The 20180-nt window shown below is 44.3% G+C and overlaps 2 protein-coding genes across 15 annotated transcripts in view; one reads left to right on the plus strand and one right to left on the minus strand.

Moving 5' to 3' along the window:
* SCFD2 (sec1 family domain containing 2) overlaps positions 1–16485 on the minus strand; it is a 202422-nt gene extending 185937 nt beyond the window's left edge. Inside the window, exons 1-2 of the mRNA XM_020792486.3 lie at positions 15156–16485; positions 11047–11215 (exon numbers count right to left, since the gene is read on the minus strand). Of these exons, the coding sequence (XP_020648145.3) occupies positions 11047–11215; positions 15156–16005 (1019 nt within the window). The 5' untranslated portion in view covers positions 16006–16485. The remainder of the gene's footprint in view (positions 1–11046; positions 11216–15155) is intronic.
* A 1927-nt stretch (positions 16486–18412) lies between these two features.
* Positions 18413–20180, plus strand: part of FIP1L1 (factor interacting with PAPOLA and CPSF1) — a 47098-nt gene continuing 45330 nt past the window's right edge. For 5 of the 14 annotated variants that reach the window (XM_020792517.3, XM_073001261.2, XM_020792515.3 and 2 more), the window contains exon 1: positions 18437–18765. In XM_020792517.3, the coding sequence (XP_020648176.2) occupies positions 18678–18765 (88 nt within the window). In that variant the 5' untranslated portion in view covers positions 18437–18677. Of the gene's footprint in view, positions 18766–20180 lie in introns of all 14 variants that reach the window. The other 9 variants (XM_020792513.3, XM_073001258.2, XM_020792511.3 and 6 more) reach the window with 6 other exon arrangements.

Consider the following 20180-nt stretch of genomic DNA (forward strand, 5'->3'; position numbering starts at 1 on the left):
GTGTTTAACTCTTTTTTGCCTAAGCTGACTCCTTAGCTTTAGCCTGAGGCTCCTATTCAGTGCTGTCACATCCTTTTGAACAAATTCAACAGTGGCATCAAATGTCTTAAACAGCAAGGAGACTACTGGGGTTTTATTTTATAACCTTGCATACTGTCTGTGGTTTGGGTGGCTGGAAAGGCCTTTCCCGGGCTCACACTTTGAAATAAAAACACCACAAAATTGGTAGAGGGGCTGTAATCAGATATATCTACAACAGCCATCAAATTGTGAACAAAATAGACCTTGTGCCTGGCATTCTTCCCATGTATTTTTTTTAAATCCTTGTACAATCTAACTACTTCTCATACATATAAATGACAAGAGAGGAACAAGGCATAAAACAGCATATATATTTTGTCTCAAGAACAGGAGTTGCATATTCGATTCTTCCAATCTTGGAAGACTAAAATTCAGGAAGCAATTTTCCAGAATGGTCAAAACCAAGCAGCAGCATCCATATTCCCAACTATGTGATCAAGCTGTATCCACAAATTTTATTCATTTACTTACAATCACTACTTCCATAGTCTACATTTGAAATGCATGTCATGTTTCAGGCTGTGTTGGATACGCTCAGAAACATGTTCAAGCATTAACTGTGAATATGTAAAAACTTCAGATTCACAAGCTAATTTGTTACTAAGCAAATCTTAAGTATCCTTAAGACCAATAATAACTCATTCAAGGTATATGTATTAAATAATTATTCATCATCTAGGATCTGCATTCCAATTCTGTACATATTAGGAAAACATAGCATTTTTATTGCATTGCTGTTTCTTGGTCATTCATTATATTTACAATGTACATTTTCAAGCATTCTATTTTCCTGTTTTAAAAGGATGAACAGTTACTTTAATAGAAAGAAAAGGCTGATGAAACAGCAGTCAGTAACAAGGTGCTAACAGCTGAATCTACATTCAGGGACTATAATCAATGCCAAGTCGATTTTCACAGATGTGGAAGCTAGCTAGTCAAGCAATACTGTCATTCTGGTGTGTGTAGAATACTTTGCCATGCTTATGTGGAGTAGAAGATAATATAAACAATAGACATGAAGAATATACCACTTGATTGCTTTACATTCTTCTTCTTCCGAATATTTTGAATTTTTTAGAAAGGTTTTTTTTTTGAGATACATACTTCTTTTGCCACCCTTCTTTTCCCACTCTCTGTCCTAAAACCAGGCTTATTTAATCCATTTCTACAGATAGGGAGTCTTTCTCAATAATATAAAGCTATGCTGGATAATATAATGCCAAATGTTTTTCTCTCCCTCAAAGAAAATGCAAATGTTTACTATGGCAGATGACTAAAATATATTCTCAGTTTTTGACAAACAATTATAGTACAGTATATAATAGCATGTATATAGTACAGTATGCACAATTTTAGTTGTTCAAACAGTTTATATCAGCATATATTCTGTTGAGTTGGCCAACCAAATGCAGAGCTTGTAAAAGTTACTTTTTTTACTATCCATTCTTCCCATTCTTCTTCTTGTCTGCTTGTTTTTGAGAATGATAGTGTGGCTTCTTAAAATGGGTTGCAGGTTTTTCTGTCATATAAACTGGGACCTTGTGGATTAAGCCTTGCTTAGAACAAGGGTATCATATCAGGTGTTGTCAAATATGACAAAGAATATATAGAAATTCCTACAATATTCCTTGACTGCCTAGAGAAGCTAAGCATAGTCACTGCTACAGACAACAGCTATATCATCAGGGCAACTTGAATATGTGCCCAAGCAAATTAAGCCTGAGTCTCAATGTGTCATGACAGAATGCAAGAATCTGTCTTTTATACAGTCTACAGACTGATAAGGTATTTATCAGAATAACCTAAAAAGCCTATATATCTATAACTCTTTAGAGCAATGTTTTGCTTTAGAAAGAACAAGAGGGGGGCCCTGCAATAAACTACAGTATTACATTATTGAGTGCTCTTTTCCAGAGTTCAGGCCAGTCATGTTCTCTGCAATGAGAATATATTGCATCCTGTTTTCAGTTCTTCTGCTCCAACAGCCAATGAGCATTCCTAGTCCACTACTCATTACTCATCAGGCTAAATAACTGTTCGTATTTTTGCACACTTTGGAGTTTCCATAAGCCTGCTGATGTCTCCCCTCTTGCATGTGGACAGTGGTGTTGTTGCTATATAGGGTTCTAAACTTGGAGAATGAACTTGCTATCAGTACAGGATTTCAGCGTATATACACAGAGATGGCGGAGAAGTTCAAGCAGCAGCTGTTTGAAGGACAAGAGAGACATGTGCTTTTCAGCATTTTTATGGCTCTGCAAACATAAGAGACAAATTAAAACAGTCCATTATCTGCTAAAGCAGCAGTATTATTAAGCAGTATCACACTCTGACGGCCTATTACAGTATGTGCACAACAAAAAAGCAGGATTTTCACCTAATACTGCATGTTGAACAAGCAATCTGTGCTTCTGAATTCATGCATCTGGAAAACAGTCACCATGTCAGAGATCGTCTGTATGTTCCTTCACAGTGGTCACCATCCTCCAAACAACCCCCACAGAAGCAGTGAAAGAGTTATTCCTGCTGACACCTTCTCTCAGGGTCTCCCAGTGCCCTGATTGTTTTTGTCCATCAGGACTTTCTGCACATGCACGGTCAGTCAGCATGCGCACAAACATGCTGCACAAACAAATCTCTGTATAATTAATTTTTCAGCAAAATAAACTCCACTTTCTACCTCATTTAACAGCTGGGGCACCAACTTTCTATTAGGGTTGCTTATGTACATGCTGACTGACCATGTGCGTGCTGACTGACCATGCATGTGCAAGGTGTCAGGAGGAATAGTTCACCTACTATTTTCAAAGAGAAGTTGATGAGTAGACTCAGAAAAAATAGCAGGGGGAGAAGAGTGAAGAGTCATCTGGAGCCAATCATTGCCTGTCTTCCTCCACTGGACTAGATATCTCTGAGTGTTGTTTGTTTGTTTTTTGCATGTGCAAAGAGAGGGCAAGAGCATGGTTGATATTCTGTTGGCTCCATCTACTTCCCCTGCTCTTTTTGATGTGTCAATTGAAGTAGTACAGGTAGGAGGGACCAGAGAGGGACATAATGACCGGAGATAGAGAACCAGAAAGGTAAAATCAGCATGAGAAGGGTGATAAAAGCAGTTGGCAGAGGAGAAATCAAGGCAAATTGAGGAAAGCTAGGGTCGGGGACAGAAATAGCACCAGAAGCACTTAAAAACACTAGGCGAAGGGGTGGAAGTTGTGCAGGAAGAGTTTTTTTTTTAAGTTGGAATGTAGAAATAGAAACAAGGGACTAAGGAAAGATAAAATGTAGGATAAATACAGCATCAGAAGAAATTTTTAAAAGCCAGGAGAGAAGTTGGAAAAACATCCAAACCAAACCAGAGGAGAGAAGGGAAGGTGTGTGAAAAAAAAAGGCAGGTTCTAGAGGATAAAAAAAAACCAAGAGGAACTGAAGCAAGCTGGGTTGGGGCAGAGGAAGAGTGCTGCAAGTGCTTAAAAACAGGTTGGGGAGCAGACACAGCATAGGACTGGTAAGCAAAGAGGAAAGACAGGGATCACATATGTGATTTAGACATAGCAGCTGAACAATGTGGAAACAGCTGGGGAAGTGGGTAGGAACACAGGGGCTTTTCAGATGTCCTACAATCAAGAGACAGTACAGCCCCAAAGAAAGGCCCTAAAGGGTTACTTTTCTTACCAATCAGTTTTCCAATTCCCACAAGCGGATTTCTGTAACTGCTTATGAAAATCCCTCTATCACTCTTTTGTCAACCAGACAGACAAGAAAGATTATTTTGGGGAGTGAACACATTTGAAATATCCTGCTCTGTATGAGTCTTTCTCCTTGTAAACCCTTTAACTTTCTGGTAATAACTGGGATCCAATTCAATATCTACTTATAAGAGACAAGGTCCATCATAGGATTTAAACAGGCAGAGGAATGATGTGCATCCCCACTTCTAAATTTTGGATTGATTTGACCCAGATCACCCTCTTTCCAGCAGCCCCTGATCTGCTACCACCCTATACATCTCCTTATGTAACTTTGCTCTGATTCCCTTTTCAGGTTATATGTTTCTTCTCCTCATTTTCATATGTTTGTTTCTGCAATGTTTCTGTATCTCTTATGATAGCATTCTATTCTGAAACCCACTCCCTTCCTAAAGTAGTTTTAAGTGCATCTGACTCTCTTTTTTCTCCTCTACTGGAGTGCTATGCCATGCCATACCCTGCAAACCAAGCACTATAAAATATGTGCTATGCTAAAATGTGCTCCAGAAATTAAAAATCTTAAAACTAATTCTAGAACTTCATGTAATTTTTATTCAGTTCCAGCAAGCAAGTTCGCATTTAGATTTTTTTTCTGATCCTAAATTTCTGCCCTCCATTAATTGCCACACAATGTTATAAATACCAGTTTAAAAATTATTTAAAATATTGGACAACTTCATGGAGTCTGTAATCTACAAAATTCTGCCAAACTAAAATTGGCTTAGCAAACAACAGGTGAGACAGAACACGTTGTAAAACGAAAGAACCAATGCTAAAACCAAACAGATATGTCATGGTCTATGTCAGTGATGGTGAACCTTTTCGAGCCCGAGTGCCCAAACTGCAACACAGAATCAACTTATTTATTTCAAAGTGCCAATACTGCAATTAAAAACCGAATGCTGAGGTTTTAGTTTAGAAAAAAACAACTGCTCCTGCACTGCAAGGGCTAAATGCTTGTGGTTTTTTTCCCCCCCATGGGCGGTATTAACAAAGAAATACTTACCGGTCCTCTAATCCTCCATTGGGCTAGACCGGTAATGGTTGCCATTGCACCCCTCTGCTGGACCACTGCAGCAGCAGAGGGGAGTGCCAAAAGCCAGGACTGGAGGACGGGTAAGTGACTTATGGCTCATGTGCCCACAGAGAGGGCTCTGTGTGCCAGCCGTGGCATACGTGCCATACGTTCACCATCACTGGTCTATGTCCTCCTGAATGGAATACAACAGATGAACTGTGCATAAGCTCCTATGAGTTTTTGGTAGCAAAGATCAGTAGTCTGTGGCCCTCCAGATGTTGCTGGATTCCACTTCTATCAGCCCCAACCATGGTGAAAGAGAATGGACTTCATTTACAAGTAGAGGGTCACATAGCCCCCAGCCCTCTTCTATCGGAACAGTGGAATTCTGAACTCAAACATATACAGAATGGCAGCCAGGACCGAGGAGGGGCATGTGCAGTCTTAGTATGAGAGCCTTCTTCTCCCACTGAAAACTGCTGCTGTCCACGTTTTTGAAGAAAGACATTTCAAAGTAACACCGCAACAAACAAAAAAGCTGATAGAAATTAAAACGAGTAATAGTAGAGATAGATGCATACAGACTCTTCTGAATCCCAGTTACAGTGGTGCCTCGCTTAGCGAGTGCTTCGCTATGCGATGAATTCGCATAGCGAGGGGGTCCGGGCCATCGCTGGAGCGTTCGCTCAGCGATGCCCCTATGGCGATTTTTCGCTTTGTGATGATCGCTAAGCGATTCGCTTAGCGATCTTCGCATAACGAAGCGGGGGAGAACAGCTGATCGGCGGTTCCAAAATGGCCGCCGGAAGGTCCGCGCCGCATTTTCGTGCCCTGCCCTCGCTTACCGAGGGCGCGAAAATGGCAGCGCTATGGAGAAACATCGCTTAACGGTGAGTTTTCAAGCCATAGGAACGCATTGAACAAAGTTCAATGCGTTTCTATGGCTTTTTTATACCCGTTTAGCGATGTTTTCGCATAGCGAAGGTTAATCCGGAACGGATTAACCTCGCTATGCGAGGCACCACTGTATTTTCTTCATATAAGCATATGGACAATAATAATTGTGTTGCTGCCAAAGTTTTGCTATTGATAAATGATGAGATTGCTAAACACATCAGTATCCATATGTCATGAAGTAGCCTTAGATATTAGTCCCGCAAAACAAGCTGTCTTTAAAATCCTGATTAAAAATGCAAACAGAGGGATGCTCATCAGATGATTAAAAACACACGCAAGCTGTAGTTATACTAAAATCACAATTCTAAAGCATTTTAAGTCTTGCCTTAAGATGTAAACGCTATCAAAAGTCATAAATCTGTAGCAAATATATAAAATTCTATGGTTTCTTTAAGTTGTGTTATTTTTTAAACCTGCAACCCATGTCTTCTGAAGGACCAGAGTGACAGCAATTATATAACAAACATTGCTCCATGGAAATATTTGCATGTGACTACTACTACTAAAATAAAGATATTCTAGGATTTTTAATTTTCTCAAATGATCACTTAAAAAACCAAAGACCTAAGTGGTTTACATTTTTCACAGTATTTAAGTGTTCATTTCTTTCTTTAAAGAAGTTTATCATTTTCTTAAATTTAAGGAAACATTTCTGCTTTATATCACTACATGAACTATAAATATTCATTAAATCTGTTCAATAATTCCATAACTACAACCAGATGTTTTGGATGGGAACACAGATTTGTTTTAGAATGGGTTGAACAAAGCAAACTGCAGAAAACGATGGCCACCTTTCTGCACTACAGCAATACAAAAATCCTTCCTGAAATCTGAAACACTACTAGTTATTATAAACATGCCTACTAAACACCTGTTGTGCATAGATCACACACACCTTTGGTTAAGAAACAACTAATTTTAAAGAGATCCCACAGCTAGCAACAAGTATTTTATGAGGAATGACATCATTGCTAAAATACAGATGAGAGCTCATTGCCAAAACTGTATAATACTTCCAATATGAACAGACTTAGTTTAACAAATTATATATTATAACTATTTATTAAACTTCAACTATACCTTACAGCCTGGAGAATTACAGATAAACATTTATCTAATTGGTTGTTCTGGGTTTTTCGGGCTCTTTGGCTGTGTTCTGAAGGTTGTTCTTCCTAACGTTTCGCCAGTCTCTGTGGCCGGGCATCTTCAGAGGACAGCAACCTGTGTGGGGAAGTCTGGGCACCCCCACGCTTGTGTGCATACGCAAAGGGGTGCATGCACTCGCACAGGCATGTGTGCACCTGTGAAGGGGCAGGGTGGTTGCGTAGGCATGCATGCGTGAAAGAGTGGGGGTGCTTGCATGCGCGCACACAGTCATGCGCATGTGCAGAAGGGGCGGGGGCACTTGCGTGCACACATGCACACTTGTGCGCATGCACAAAGGGGCAAGGGCACTTGGGGGCATGCTCACTTGCATGCATGTGTGAAGAGGCAAGGGGAGCTCACACAGTTGCATGCACATGCAAGCGGGCTGTGCAGAGGGGGTGTGTGCGGGGAGGTGGGAGATCTTCCCTGTGGCCCAGTCCAGCCCAGTCCACAGACCAGCACTGGGCTGCATACCGGGGGTTGGGGACCCCAGAGATAAGTACTAAATTGTGCTTAACTGTAGCCACACCAGAAAATAAAGGGTTAGCCCACTGCATGAGCAGGACTCTTCAAGTCATCCTACATTCCAATGTCACATACATTATGAGCAGAAAATAGGCCCATCAGTAATCCTACACACCAGTATCACACACATTATGTAACCTTTTCCCTTAATAGCAGCTCATACAGCACCAATACATGTAGGTCTTTACACAGGTCTTTACACAGTCAGCCAACCGTATAAGTGAAGCCCTTAACCAAAGTAGGATCTCTGCACTTTCGAGACACTGGTTTATATGGAGTATTTCACACCTTCAACTGTATATTTGACAGCTCGCTCCATACAGTCAGACATTCTCACAATATATATGAACATTATTGTTTGTGCGGTGAATTAGTGTTTTAATGGAACTACATTAAAGGTGGAGTTATTCCGTATAGTGCGCGACCTATCCGGAACTGGTCTGGATGATAGGCCTCCCCCTAGTTTTTCACCTGACCAGTTTGCAGCCTTTTTAAAATCTAAAGTGGAGGCCATCCGACGGGACCTTTCTCCTTTTTTGAACACAGTGAGTCGAGCAGAGATGTCCAGCGCTCCGTCTTGCCCGGTAACCCTTGACTCCTTTCAGCCTGTGACGCCTGATTCTGTGGCCAGAGTGCTTGATCGCTGTCGTGCCACCACCTCCTCCTTGGACCCTTGCCCAGCCTGGCTAATCAAAGCAGCCAGGCCAATAACAACGGAATGGACCATTGCAATAATAAATGGGTCTTTCCTTGAGGGCAGGTTTCCCTCTGCTCTCAAGGAGACACTCATTAGGCCCATAAGAAAGAAACCTAGTTTGGCGGCAGATGAAATTGGCAATTATAGGCCCGTCGCCAATATTTCTTTCATGAGCAAAGTGGTCGAGAGGGTGGTGGCTGACCAGCTTCAGGCACATCTGGATGAAACAGATGCCCTGGATCCTTTTCAGTCGGGCTTCAGGCCATGCCACGGTAGAGAGACGGCACTGGTCGCCTTGTACGATGTCTTGAGGGAGGCCGACAGCGGTAAGATATCTTTGTTGGTCCTCCTCGATATCTCGGCAGCCTTCGATACTGTCGACCACGGTATCCTCCTGGGGAGGCTCTCTGAGTTGGGTATCTGTGGCTTGGCTCTGGCCTGGTTACGTTCCTTCTTGGAGGACCGCCCCCAGAGAGTGCAGCTTGGGGAGAGTCTTTCGGGCCCGTGGAGTCTCAATTGTGGGGTTCCACAGGGGTCGATCATTGCCCCAATGTTGTTTAACATTGGGTTAAATGATGGGTGGGGTCATCAGGGGGTGTGGAGCATCGTGTCATCAATATGCTGATGACACCCAGCTCTACATTTCCTTTTCACCAACTGCAGGTGATGCCGTCCTGTCCCTCCAGCGCTGCCCGAGGGCCATACAGAAATGGATGCAGGAGAACGGGCTGAAGCTGAACCCGGACAAGACGGAAGTTCTGAGGGTGGGTGACCCTGTGAATGGTGGCTTGGGAAACTCCCTCATGTTTGGGGGGGTGGTCCTGGCTGCAAAGAGTGGGGTCCGCAGCCTGGGGGTACACCTGGACCCGATGCTCATCATGGAAACGCAAGTGGCATCGGTAGTCCGCACCGCCTTTTTCCACCTTTGGCGGATTGCCCGGCTGCGACCTTACCTAGACACAAAGGCGCTCACTACATTAGTACATGCACTCATAGTTTCTAGATTAGACTACTGTAACACGCTCTACGTGGGGCTTCCTTTGAAGCTGATGCAGAAACTTCAAGTGGTGCAGAATGCGGTGGCCATACTCCTTACTGGAATGAGAAAATATCAACATATCTCTCCCACTCTGGCCATGCTGCACTGGCTGCCCATCCGTTTCCGCATTGACTTCAAAGTGTTAATGCTTACATATAAAGCCCTAAATGGTTTAGGACCTCGATACTTGGCGGAATGCTTACTCCCAACTAGCTCTACCCGTGTCACCCGCGCGCACCAGGACGTGAGGCTGAGGAGCCTGACGCCGAGGGAGGCCCGGAAGGAAAGAACTAGAAACCGGGCCTTCTCGGCGGTGGCTCCTCGCCTCTGGAATATCCTACCTCTGGAGATTCACGCTGCACCCTCGCTGAGTTCTTTTAAGAACCAACTAAAAATGTGGATGTATAGGCAGGCCTTCCCTTCCAGTTAATTCCTGTCCTCTTTCCTTTTTGTTCTCTTTATTTGATTTATTTTGTATTTTTCCCATTGCAAAATCATTTAATTAATTAATTGTTATAAATTTTTCTTGAACTTCTTATGTTTTATGTTGTAAGCCGCCTAGATAGGCGGGGTATAAATACAATTAATAATAATAATAATAATAATAATAATAATAATAATAATAATAATAATAATAATAATAATAATAATAATAATAATAATAATAATGATGATGATGATGATGATGATGATGATGATGATGATGATGATGATGATGTAAATGGAAATCAACAACAGCAATATACAGCATATTGCACCCTCTAGTGGTCATTTCTGGTAAATGCACCATGAAAATATTTTTCTAGTTCTTTTTCTTTTAATATTTCTAATATTTTCAGATTGTGCTTAAGTGAAACTAAAGACACTGATCCTGTAGATACTATCCTGCAGATACAGGGGTCCTACTGTATAGCTAGGTTGGATAGGGTTTTTTTGCTTGATCTTTTAACTGATGTCATTACAGTGGGGTCTTGACCTAAGAACAGCTTGAGTTAAGAACATTTTGACTTAAGAACCGCTCTCATAGGAAAATATTGACTTGACTTACATACTTAGATTTGAGTTAAGAACTGAAAAAAACCACGTGGGAGGCAGGGAAAGTGCAAAATTTGAACTTTCAGTTAACTGTTGGCCAGTGAAAGGGGTGCCTGTCTGCTTCCTCACTCCTCCCAGCGTTTAGAGAGTGGGCTGGGAGACAGTCTTCAGACTGCCTGGTACTGTACTGCCTGGACTGTATTTTCCCTGCCTTCCCTGAACCTTTCTTGACCTAAGAAAAAAAGAAACAAAATATCCCCCTCTAGTGGTCGAAGGCGGAATAGCAACTTCCCATTAGTTTCTATGGACGGAAAAGAGCAGATACGGATTAAATGGTTTTCAATGCATTCCTATGGAAAATGCAGATTTGACTTGAGAACTTTTTGACTTGAGAACCGCCTTCCAATGCGGATTAAGTTCTCAAGTCAAGACCCCACTGTACAGTACTGAATTTTAGTTTATGTTGATATCCTAGCTGTAAGCATTGAATGATCGGACCTTAAACCTTGGAGGAAAGAATATTCTACTGATTAGTCATCATTTCAAATCCTAGCAAAGATAATATGAAAATAAAATCTTTGGAAGGCAGAAGCCAAAAAGAAAGTTGTGTACAAGATAATCACTTAAGAGAATTAGTTGTTAAAAAGTACTATAAAAATGCTGATAAGAAATATTAATTCTGCACCACCCACAAAGTACAACAGCATAAATGCCAAATTCCATTACATCCTAAACATTAAGTATTTTCTTAAATATCCTTTGCCTCTCATATATAGTCTTCCACACATGAAAGTCTTACTTTGGTTGTGCCAAGCAGCCTGGTGCTATAATGTTGCTACTCGCATCATCAACTTGCAGACTGGTGAGTTCAATCATGTTGACCATCACGTCACTTGTATGACTTGGAAGCTTAGGAAGTACTGAGAGAATTTTTTCTGCTAAGTTTTCACCATGATGACAAACAGCTCCTGAAAAAAAAAAGGGGGGGGGAAGAGCCACAAAAATGATTTTTTTAAAAGTAATAGAATATCAAATAACAGCAAATAATATCTGATCACCATCAAGGAGAACCAACAGGGTGATTCCCCTACAATGGCTAAGGACATCTTGACATTTATGTCTCTTCAGAACAAATACTAGAGGAGAACCAAATAATAGTTGTCCTCCAAGAGTTCGTGGAACTGGTATGATTTTACCTACTCAAAAATCTTTGCCAAGAATGATATATTTGATATTGAGTGAAAATTATCCAGAACTGAAAAACCCAATCTTCACCTTTTCCAAGGTCATTACTCCTTCCCTCAAAGAGGCATTTATGATCCTCCACATCATCTCCATGGCCCCAGAAGACTATACTAGCTAATAAGAACAAAGAGGAAATAGTATTCAAAGAGGAGGTAGTAGGTCCTGCAACTAAAGAATCGAGTTCCATAATCCAAAAAGTATCCATAAAGGAATTAAAAGAAAGTGTTCTATCTGAACAGGAAAAAAAATGCTATCCAATTAGTGCAGATACAAGTAACATCTCCAAAATCTAACACAAGTTGGTCACAAAAGGTCTTCAAGAATTCCAAAAGGTGACCCTCACTGGGTATATCTAAAGCAGGCCCTTTACTATTACTGTAGAAAAAGGTTCCACTTTTCAACATTTTGTAAAGGCAAGAATGGGGAGAAATAAAAATAAATTGGCAACATTATTACCAGGGATGGAGCTCTAACACGTACTCAAACTGGCATGCACAAATCCTCCTCAGATATTCCATCTTTTAAACCTTAGTTATCACCTCTCCTATTTCATTGCCACCAGCTCCTGGAAATGGGGACATGGAAGAAGCTTCCCTGAAGAATGTGAGGGTGAACACATGTGGACATCACCTGGGCAACATCACTACTCTTAGCAGCTGATCCTTTTACTCCAGAAGCACCACGGAATCGCTTCTGACATGAACAAAGAAGAAGTTCATTGAAACAGCCAGAAGTTGGCAAGACTCTATCACTTTTGTTGTTAAAGAGTGATGGGACTCCTATTCTAAACCACACGCTTATTGCAAGAATCAACTAGGATCTCAGCAGGATCACCAACCCTCAGGAATTTTCATCAAAAACATCAGAAAATCACCAGGACCTCTAGGTATCCAAAGGCATATTGCCAAAGGCAGTGTGCCTGCAGAGGTTAAAGGTACAAGAAAGGAGGTAATAGGTACAGAGCCCAAACATGATCAGCTAGATTAGTGCATGGCTAAGCAATCATTGTCAGTGCCAAACCACTAATACAGTACAGAACACTAGAACTAAGAAGCCCACGGTCATCACAAGACCAATGAACACTGATATAACCTAACATAAGGTTGATAAGACCAAATATTTGTCCACATTTTTCTTTTTTCTCTCCTCTCTTTCTCTCATGTGTGTGTTTCATTCTGTACTTTTTAGTTGGAAACACACATAAAAACATACAAATATAGACATTTAATCCTGAGATGTTCCAGAAATATGGTCCAATGATCTGCAGTAAGTTCTTACAAGTATAAAATCCTTGAGAAAATCAGCACCATGTCCACCAAGGGAGACTTTGAGGCAGACTACTAGTAATAAATAATAATAATGTGATATCAAGATGATTCTGATTAACCTTTCCCAAGGTTTTCCAAGTAGAGAGTACTCAGAAATGATTTACTGTTCTCTTCCTCTGGGGTCATCCTGAGACTGCACAGCTTTCCCAAGGCCACACAAGCTGGCTCTTATGGGATGCACAGTGGGGAACTGAACTCCCCCCCTCTAGTTCCACAGCCAGATACCTCCCACTGAGCTATCCAGCCAGAAACCTACCTGTATATACAGTGGTGCCTCGCTTAGCGAGCGCACCGTACAATGACGAATCCGTATAGCGATCCCCTTTTTCGGGATTGCTATACGGAGCACCCAATCGCCGCACCTCGCTTTGCGACGATTGGGGCGTCCGGCAGCCATTTTGGAGCCGCCGATCAGCTGATCGGCGGCTCCAAAATAGACGCCGGAGGACCCGAAATGGCCCCGCACTGTGTTTTCGCGCCCTCGGCAAGCGAGGGGAGGGTGCGAAAATGCGGCGCGGGGCCATTTCGGGTCCGTTTTGAAGCCGCAAAACAGCTGTTTTGCGGCATCAAAACGGCCGCGGACGACCCGAAATGGCCCCGCGCCGCGTTTTCGCGCCCTCCCCTCGCTTGCCGAGGGCGCAAAAACGCCGCGCGGGGCCATTTCGGGTTGCCCGCGGCCGTTTTGAAGCCACAAAACAGCTGTTTTGCGGCTTCAAAACGGCCGCGGGCAACCCGAAATGGCCCCGCGCGGCGTTTTCGCGCCCTCCCCTCGCTTGCCAAGGGCGCGAAAATGCCGCGCGGGGCCATTTCGGGTCCGTTTTGAAGCCGCAAAACAGCTGTTCTGCGGCTTCAAAACGACCCAAAATGGCCCCCGCGGCGTTTTCGCGCCCTCGGCAAGCGAGCGGAGGGCGCGAAAATGGCTGCCCGGGGCCAGGAAACTTCTCTAAGTGGGAAGTTTAGGGCCGATTTGGAACGCATTAAATGAAGTTTAATGCGTTCCAATGGCTTTTTACTTCCCGCTTAGCGAAGATTTCGTATAGCGAAGGTTAATCCGGAACAGATTAACCTCGCTATACGGGGCACCACTGTATTGGCAATACAGTATATAAATTCCTCCTACATATCACATTACTAGCTTTGAGTACAATACAGTGGTGCCTTGACCTACGAACTTAATCCGTATTGGAATGGCGTTAATAAGTCAAAATGTTTGTAAATCAAAGCACCATTTCCCATAGGAATGCATTGAAAACCTATTAATCCGTTCCGGCCGAAGAAAAAAGTACGCCCCCAAATAAAAATAAAAATCTGCAAGCCCTTGCGGCTGCAAAAAAAAACAAAACACAAAAATAACCCCAAAAATAAACCCACCAGCCCAATCCCACCCTGCAAAAGCCACCCAAAACAGTAAAAACCAGCACACTTACCTCCCCACAAAGCCTCCTCTTAAGCTCACCCGGCCTTCCCCGCGGGCCCCACCGCCACTGAAGCCACCGTCGGCAGGGGGCCCTCTGGGAGCTCACACGGCCTTTCCCGCAGCCGCACGGGGCCCCCTACAACCGAAACCACCACCGCCGATCGCTACCTTCAGGCTTTCCTGGGGGGTAGACCGGGCCTACCAAGGAAAGCCCTCCCCTGGTAGACCGCACCTACCAGGGGAGATCTTCCCCTGATAAGCCCGGGCTACCCCCCGGGAAAGCCTGAAGGTGATGACTGGCGGTGGCAGGGGACCCCCAGGAGGTCTCCCATGGTGGTGGGGAAGCCCTGAGAGGCCTCCAAAGGTGGCAATGGCAGAAGCCTGGGAGGCTGAGCCTCCTTTTCCCTAACCATAGGGGCAAAAGAGCTACAAAGGAGCAGCCTCTTCACCAAGAATAGCAATATCCTTGACAATTCTGGATCAGGGCTTGAAGAAATCTCAATTCCAATCTAACATTGTGTCTGTGGCATCAATGGTTGCAGTTGCAGAGGCAGTGAATGTCCTAACACCTGAAACATCCTCTACAACAGCACAATTCCAAATCATACAGCCAAATAGTGCCCATGTACATATGGCTGCTTTGTACACGTGCATTGCCATTCTAAAGAGCTGTTCAGCCACCTCCTTGTCCTCCTCAATAGATCATCTAGGCCTCGAGATTTAGTTCTTCCACCCATCAGGCTGTAAACCACTTACCACACTATTGTATTAACAACTGTTTTGAAAAACTTGGAGAATTCTGGAAGCTTTGTACATCACTATTTGGGCAGCCACATATCAAAAAATGTGTGTCTCCTTGGAGCTGCTGGAAATAATTTCACACAGTAGCAAATTACGAACACCAAACAAGATCCTTACCTGTCAAATCTAAGATTCTGTCCACAAAGATGACAGAAGCTCTATTTGGAGCAGTTTTCCTTCTGGTCTTGGCTTGAGAGAAATTTGCCAGATCCCCCGCAATAATCTTGCTTAGTGTCCCAACAGCAAAGCATTCTTCCCGAATGCTAAGGGACTCAAATAAGCTGTTGAAATCAGACACCAATGACCTGATCTCCAACTGCAGCTCTGAAGACAGAGATGAGAAGTCAACATCATTCAAGCTGGCAAATTTTTTCTTGTCTGGTCGAGCACTATTAATCTGGATCAAATCATCAGCCATCAAGGGGAAAAACGAGGAAAAGGCAGGTGCAACAAAGAGGTATGATGAGACAGGTGCCAGAAAGAGTGGAGCATGCTGCACCTCTGCCGTGTAGTTCATGTTGCCCATCCACTGACACAGCTTCTCTTCAAACTGCTCAAAGACCACCTGGCTGAAGCCTTCCATCTCCGCACTGCTGGGCGCACTGTGGGCCTGCAAGTGTACCGCGTGGCTGACAGCTGTGAAAACCACACAATACTGGAAATTGCTGAGACTCACAATGTCATGAATTATGTCCACTGTCCTGCCTTTCAGCAAGGTGCTAACCACAAAGACAGCCTTTGGTTGTTCAACGCCACCTGATTCAAAGCTAGAAAACTCCTTGACATTGACAGCCCCAGCCTGAAACAGTCTCTCAGCTCCCCCACATGCCCAGTGAAGGCTTTCTGCACAAGCAGAGTCCATAAACACAACTGCCCGCTTTACTTTTGCCAAAACCTGCCCCCAGGCTTGCTGGCAGAAAGCAAGCATCCCAGCTGGGGCTGCAGGAAAGGCAGAAGGGGCAGACATGATAGGGAGAGAACCCCTGACAACCCTCTTCTGCTCCTCAAAGGTTAGCACTCGGGGAAGGACCTTAAAGGGAGTGGGTGAAGCAACCAGGAGTGACAAGCAGAAAGAAGTCTTGGAGTGCAATACTAGAGGAATCCCAATTATGAGACCTGTCGTGAGTCGCGGCCAGAGGAGCTGAATTTAAATATGGTAGGATGTAAAGCGACCGCCAGCGGGCCAAAGAAAATGAAAGAAAAACTAAAGCATTCAGGAAAAGATCAGACGAGGCTACGTCGACAGCTTCACCTGACACCCCCCCGCGCTCATCCATGCCTCTTCCCAGAGCCGTCGCAATCGCGTGACGTCACTTCCCAGCACCAGACACCGATTCGCTGTTTGAGGGCAGCCAGGGGGCGGGACCAGAGGCCGGATGTTTTCTCGCTACGTAACTGTTCGACTCGCAAAGGGTCCCTCTCACCTGAAGAGCGGAAACCCGCGCAAGGCCTGCAGAGGCGGAAGCGATTCCGTTGAACCTTGTTTAGTCTGTGGTCACAGACCTGATAAAGAAGAGGCGGAAGCCAAATTCCTCCGCTTGCAGCCATAGGGGAGGAAGAGAGAAGCTGGACTTTTGTCTCTGGCCCGAGTAACGTGCTGTGTTCACGTCCCTTTTGTGCCTTGAGCCTCTCTCCTCTTCCCGACTCTTTTTAGATCTCAACTCTTTCGTCCATTATGATCACTGCCTGGTGTAAACTGTGTGTTCTGAAGGGGGGGGGAGATTCCAAATGCATCCAAACATCATAAACTCAGCCAAAGCAAATCCACCCGCTGAGTCCTCTCACAAATACCATTCCACAATATCTTTTTATATCGAACAGGTTTGCTTAAGTTGGTTCCTACAAACTGTTTGCTATTCCCATCACCCCAAGCCAGTATGGCTGAAAGGTTTAAGAAGGCTGCTCCTGCTGTTTCATATGTTAAAAGGCAAGCGAAAATGCAAGGTTGTGGATAAGGAAAGTCCTGTGATACTAATGGTGACACTTGAGTTTTTAGTTGTACCTTTTCTGTAATTTCCCCCCAATACCTACATCTTGTATTAAAACAGGTATTTGCTTTTTAGCTACTGCTTCTGTGGCTTTTAAAATGACAAAGCAATAAATGTGTGCATTCCTAGTTCATGTGAGATGTGCAAAAACAAACAAATGTAGTTTGTACAAAAGCAAACTCAAATTAGAAAAACAAGTGGACTTGAAGGTGAAATTTACCTTAATAAAAGTTGTCAGAATCTGCCCTTGTTTGAAATAGATTGGTATAGGATTGTTATTGCAGACACAGACCAGAGGCCAACTGATGTTTGCACAAACTGATATGCTTAATTGCAGCTAACTGATGAGGTGCAGGGGTGTGTCCCAGTTGTGCAGTCAGGTGCATGGCCAGGCGCTAGAGGCTTCAGCACCTCACCAATTAGCCACAATTGGCAAGTTGTGCAAATCTTACAGGAACATTAACAGGATTTAGTTTCATTTGAGCCAAGAATCTCACTAGGACTGAACTATTTTTAATGCCACTGTTATGGCTTAGAAGAATATCAGGCAAAGTGCCAAAGAGAATGCAAATATATGCAGCCTCCCCCCACCAATACTTAGTGACCACAGTTAACTGATGTACACCTGGAGTCTCCTCACTCTCCAAAAGGCTGTGCTTTCTAGGCAAACTTCATTGAACAAATATAGTTGATTAAGAAGCTGATTTTTCCTTTCTGCTTCTACTTTACTAAGCAGTGTGAAAAACTGAAGACACTGAAGAGTAAAGAAACAGAACAGCAATACATAGAAGAGGCTTTCAGTATGAGAGGTTGTGAAGGTAATATGAGTTCCTGATGGGTAAATTTAAGGGTGAGTGTCCCTATGCGGGTGAAAACAAAATGTTGATAGGATGAATTTCAGGCTGCCACTGTGCCCCACGACAGTTGGTGAGCATCAAGTGGCACATATTGTATAATCTGCTGGATGCTTAGAAGAAAATTACTATGCAGACTAAAAAGAGCTTTGCAGCAGTATGACAGTTCTTGTGTATTCTCACAAACATCCTAATGGCACTTCTTTTTGTGTTGGGAAAAAAATCAGTGGCTATCTTAATGTCCTTAGCACAAATTTGAGTACAGACTTCGACAAGTTGTAATCCTTTCTCCTAACCGCCACATTTCTTTGGCCCTTGTTTTAGAGATGAGGAAATAATAGAGTTTCAAACTTAAGTTTGATTGAGAAGAAGCGGCCATACTTCTCCTCACAACTCTCAAAATATCCGTGTGAAGACGAGCCAAGCCCTACTGAAATGGGAGCGCCGCGCTTCTGAGTTCACAGGGCGGCTCATGGAAGGCAAAGCCAGCCCGTGTCCTCCGCCCCGTCGCCGGTTGCTCCCGCGGGAAGCGGAATCGGCCCCTTCCTGCCCGCGTCACTCGCCCAGAGGCGAGGGAAAAGAAGGGACCGGCGCGGCCGCCGCTGTTGCCGCTCGGCTTCTTGGAGGGGCGGGGGGTGGTGCGCCGTTGTAATCGCTCCCGCCGCTGAACGGGAAGGGGGAAGTGTCTTCCTACGGAAGGGGCTTGTGCGAAGCGTCGCCGGGCCTTGACGCGGCCGGCTTGTGTAGTGTGTCTTTCTGTGTGTGTGTGTGAGAGAGCGGTGGAGGGGGAACCAGTCATGTCGGCGGGCGGCGAGGTGGAGCGGCTGACGGCGGACCTGAGCGGGGCCGGTGCCGGGGATGAGGAGGAGGAGTGGCTCTACGGCGGTACGAATCTTCCCCACCCCCGAAATGTGTGTGCGCGCGTCTGCTTAACGCGGGCCCTGGCCGGAACTGCTAGGCCCGGCTTCGAGCCGCGCCGCGGCGGTGGGTCCGTTGCAGGCCTGGCGGCGAGGGGGGGGCTCCCTTTGGCCTGGGTTCACTCCCTCAGGGAGGAGGGGGCACCTTGGGTGTTTGCCCCCCCCCCCCGGTGGCAGCCTCGTAGTCTCTCAGGCCCTTTTGGTCCATCCTCCCAAGGAGACCTAGCAGGCCCTTCCGTCCTCGCGGGGCTTATTCCTGCCCTTAGTCCCGTTGTAGGTGGGCGCTCGCGGGGCCTCAAAAAGGGCCCCTCCATTAGTACTTTCACAGAAAAGCATGCTCTCTCTATCTGAGCTCGTCCGCCTTTCCGACCCTCCTGTGGTTGGAATCGGGCTGTGAAAGGTCCTCTTGTAGAGCAGGGCCTGGGCCTTGTTCCCTAAAATCGATAGAAACGGGCTGTTGTGAACCAGTATTTCATTCCCTTTTTGAGGCCTTGTTTTTTGGATAAGGGATCGACGTAGGACAAATTTCCGACCCATTAACTCCATCTCTTTCCACCTTCTGGATTGTGATTACTATCTGTTTCATCTTATGCACCTCAGTCACCATATATATTGTTGCACTTCCTGCGTCTTTAGAGGTGATAAGAGATCTTGGAGCTGGTAGTGACTTCAGATATTTTCATTTTAGAGTATGTCCCATGGTGGTACAGTATGTTTGCCCTGTCCTGTGAATGATTAGCTAGGAATTTGTCCTTTCCTAGTTGAAGGACAGGCCTTTCTACAACTATGAAGACTAGTGTGGTTTATTTTCACTGGCCTTTAGATAGTCCCCAAAACAGGAGTATAGTTCAGGTCAGGAGTATTTGGTGATCCATGAATTCCATTCAAGTTGTTAAAACAAAATTAACATGGAGGCACAAATCTGTCCAAAGAGGTCATTTATAAAGTGTGCCTGCAGGCATGATGGTAATGTAAAATCAGTGCCAGCATCTACAGAAATGGACAAGGGAGTCAGATGTTGGAAGTCCCAGTTATACACTAGCTCTACAGCTAAAAAAGATAGTTTTTCTACAACATAGTATTTTTATGTCTGAACTGTGGTTCAAATCAAAGATCTATTTTCAGCACTTTGCACAAGAACCAATTAGATGTCTGCGGATGGACAGCTTATGAATTCACTAGTGCCAACCTGCTCATGTTTCCTAAGGAGTGATTTCAGAAAAATTATTCCTCTAATATTGGAAGTAATCTATAGCTATCATGAAAAGACCCCAGCGATAACCTTATTCTGCAGGATCTTTTTCAGTCTTCCTTCAGCTTTGTTCAAGTTGATGATTGTTGCTGCATCTTATGGCAGTGAGATCTACAGTTTGTGCACTCCAT

This window comes from Pogona vitticeps, chromosome 5, assembly GCF_051106095.1.
Source record: "Pogona vitticeps strain Pit_001003342236 chromosome 5, PviZW2.1, whole genome shotgun sequence".
In the NCBI taxonomy this organism is placed as follows: Eukaryota; Metazoa; Chordata; class Lepidosauria; order Squamata; family Agamidae; genus Pogona; species Pogona vitticeps.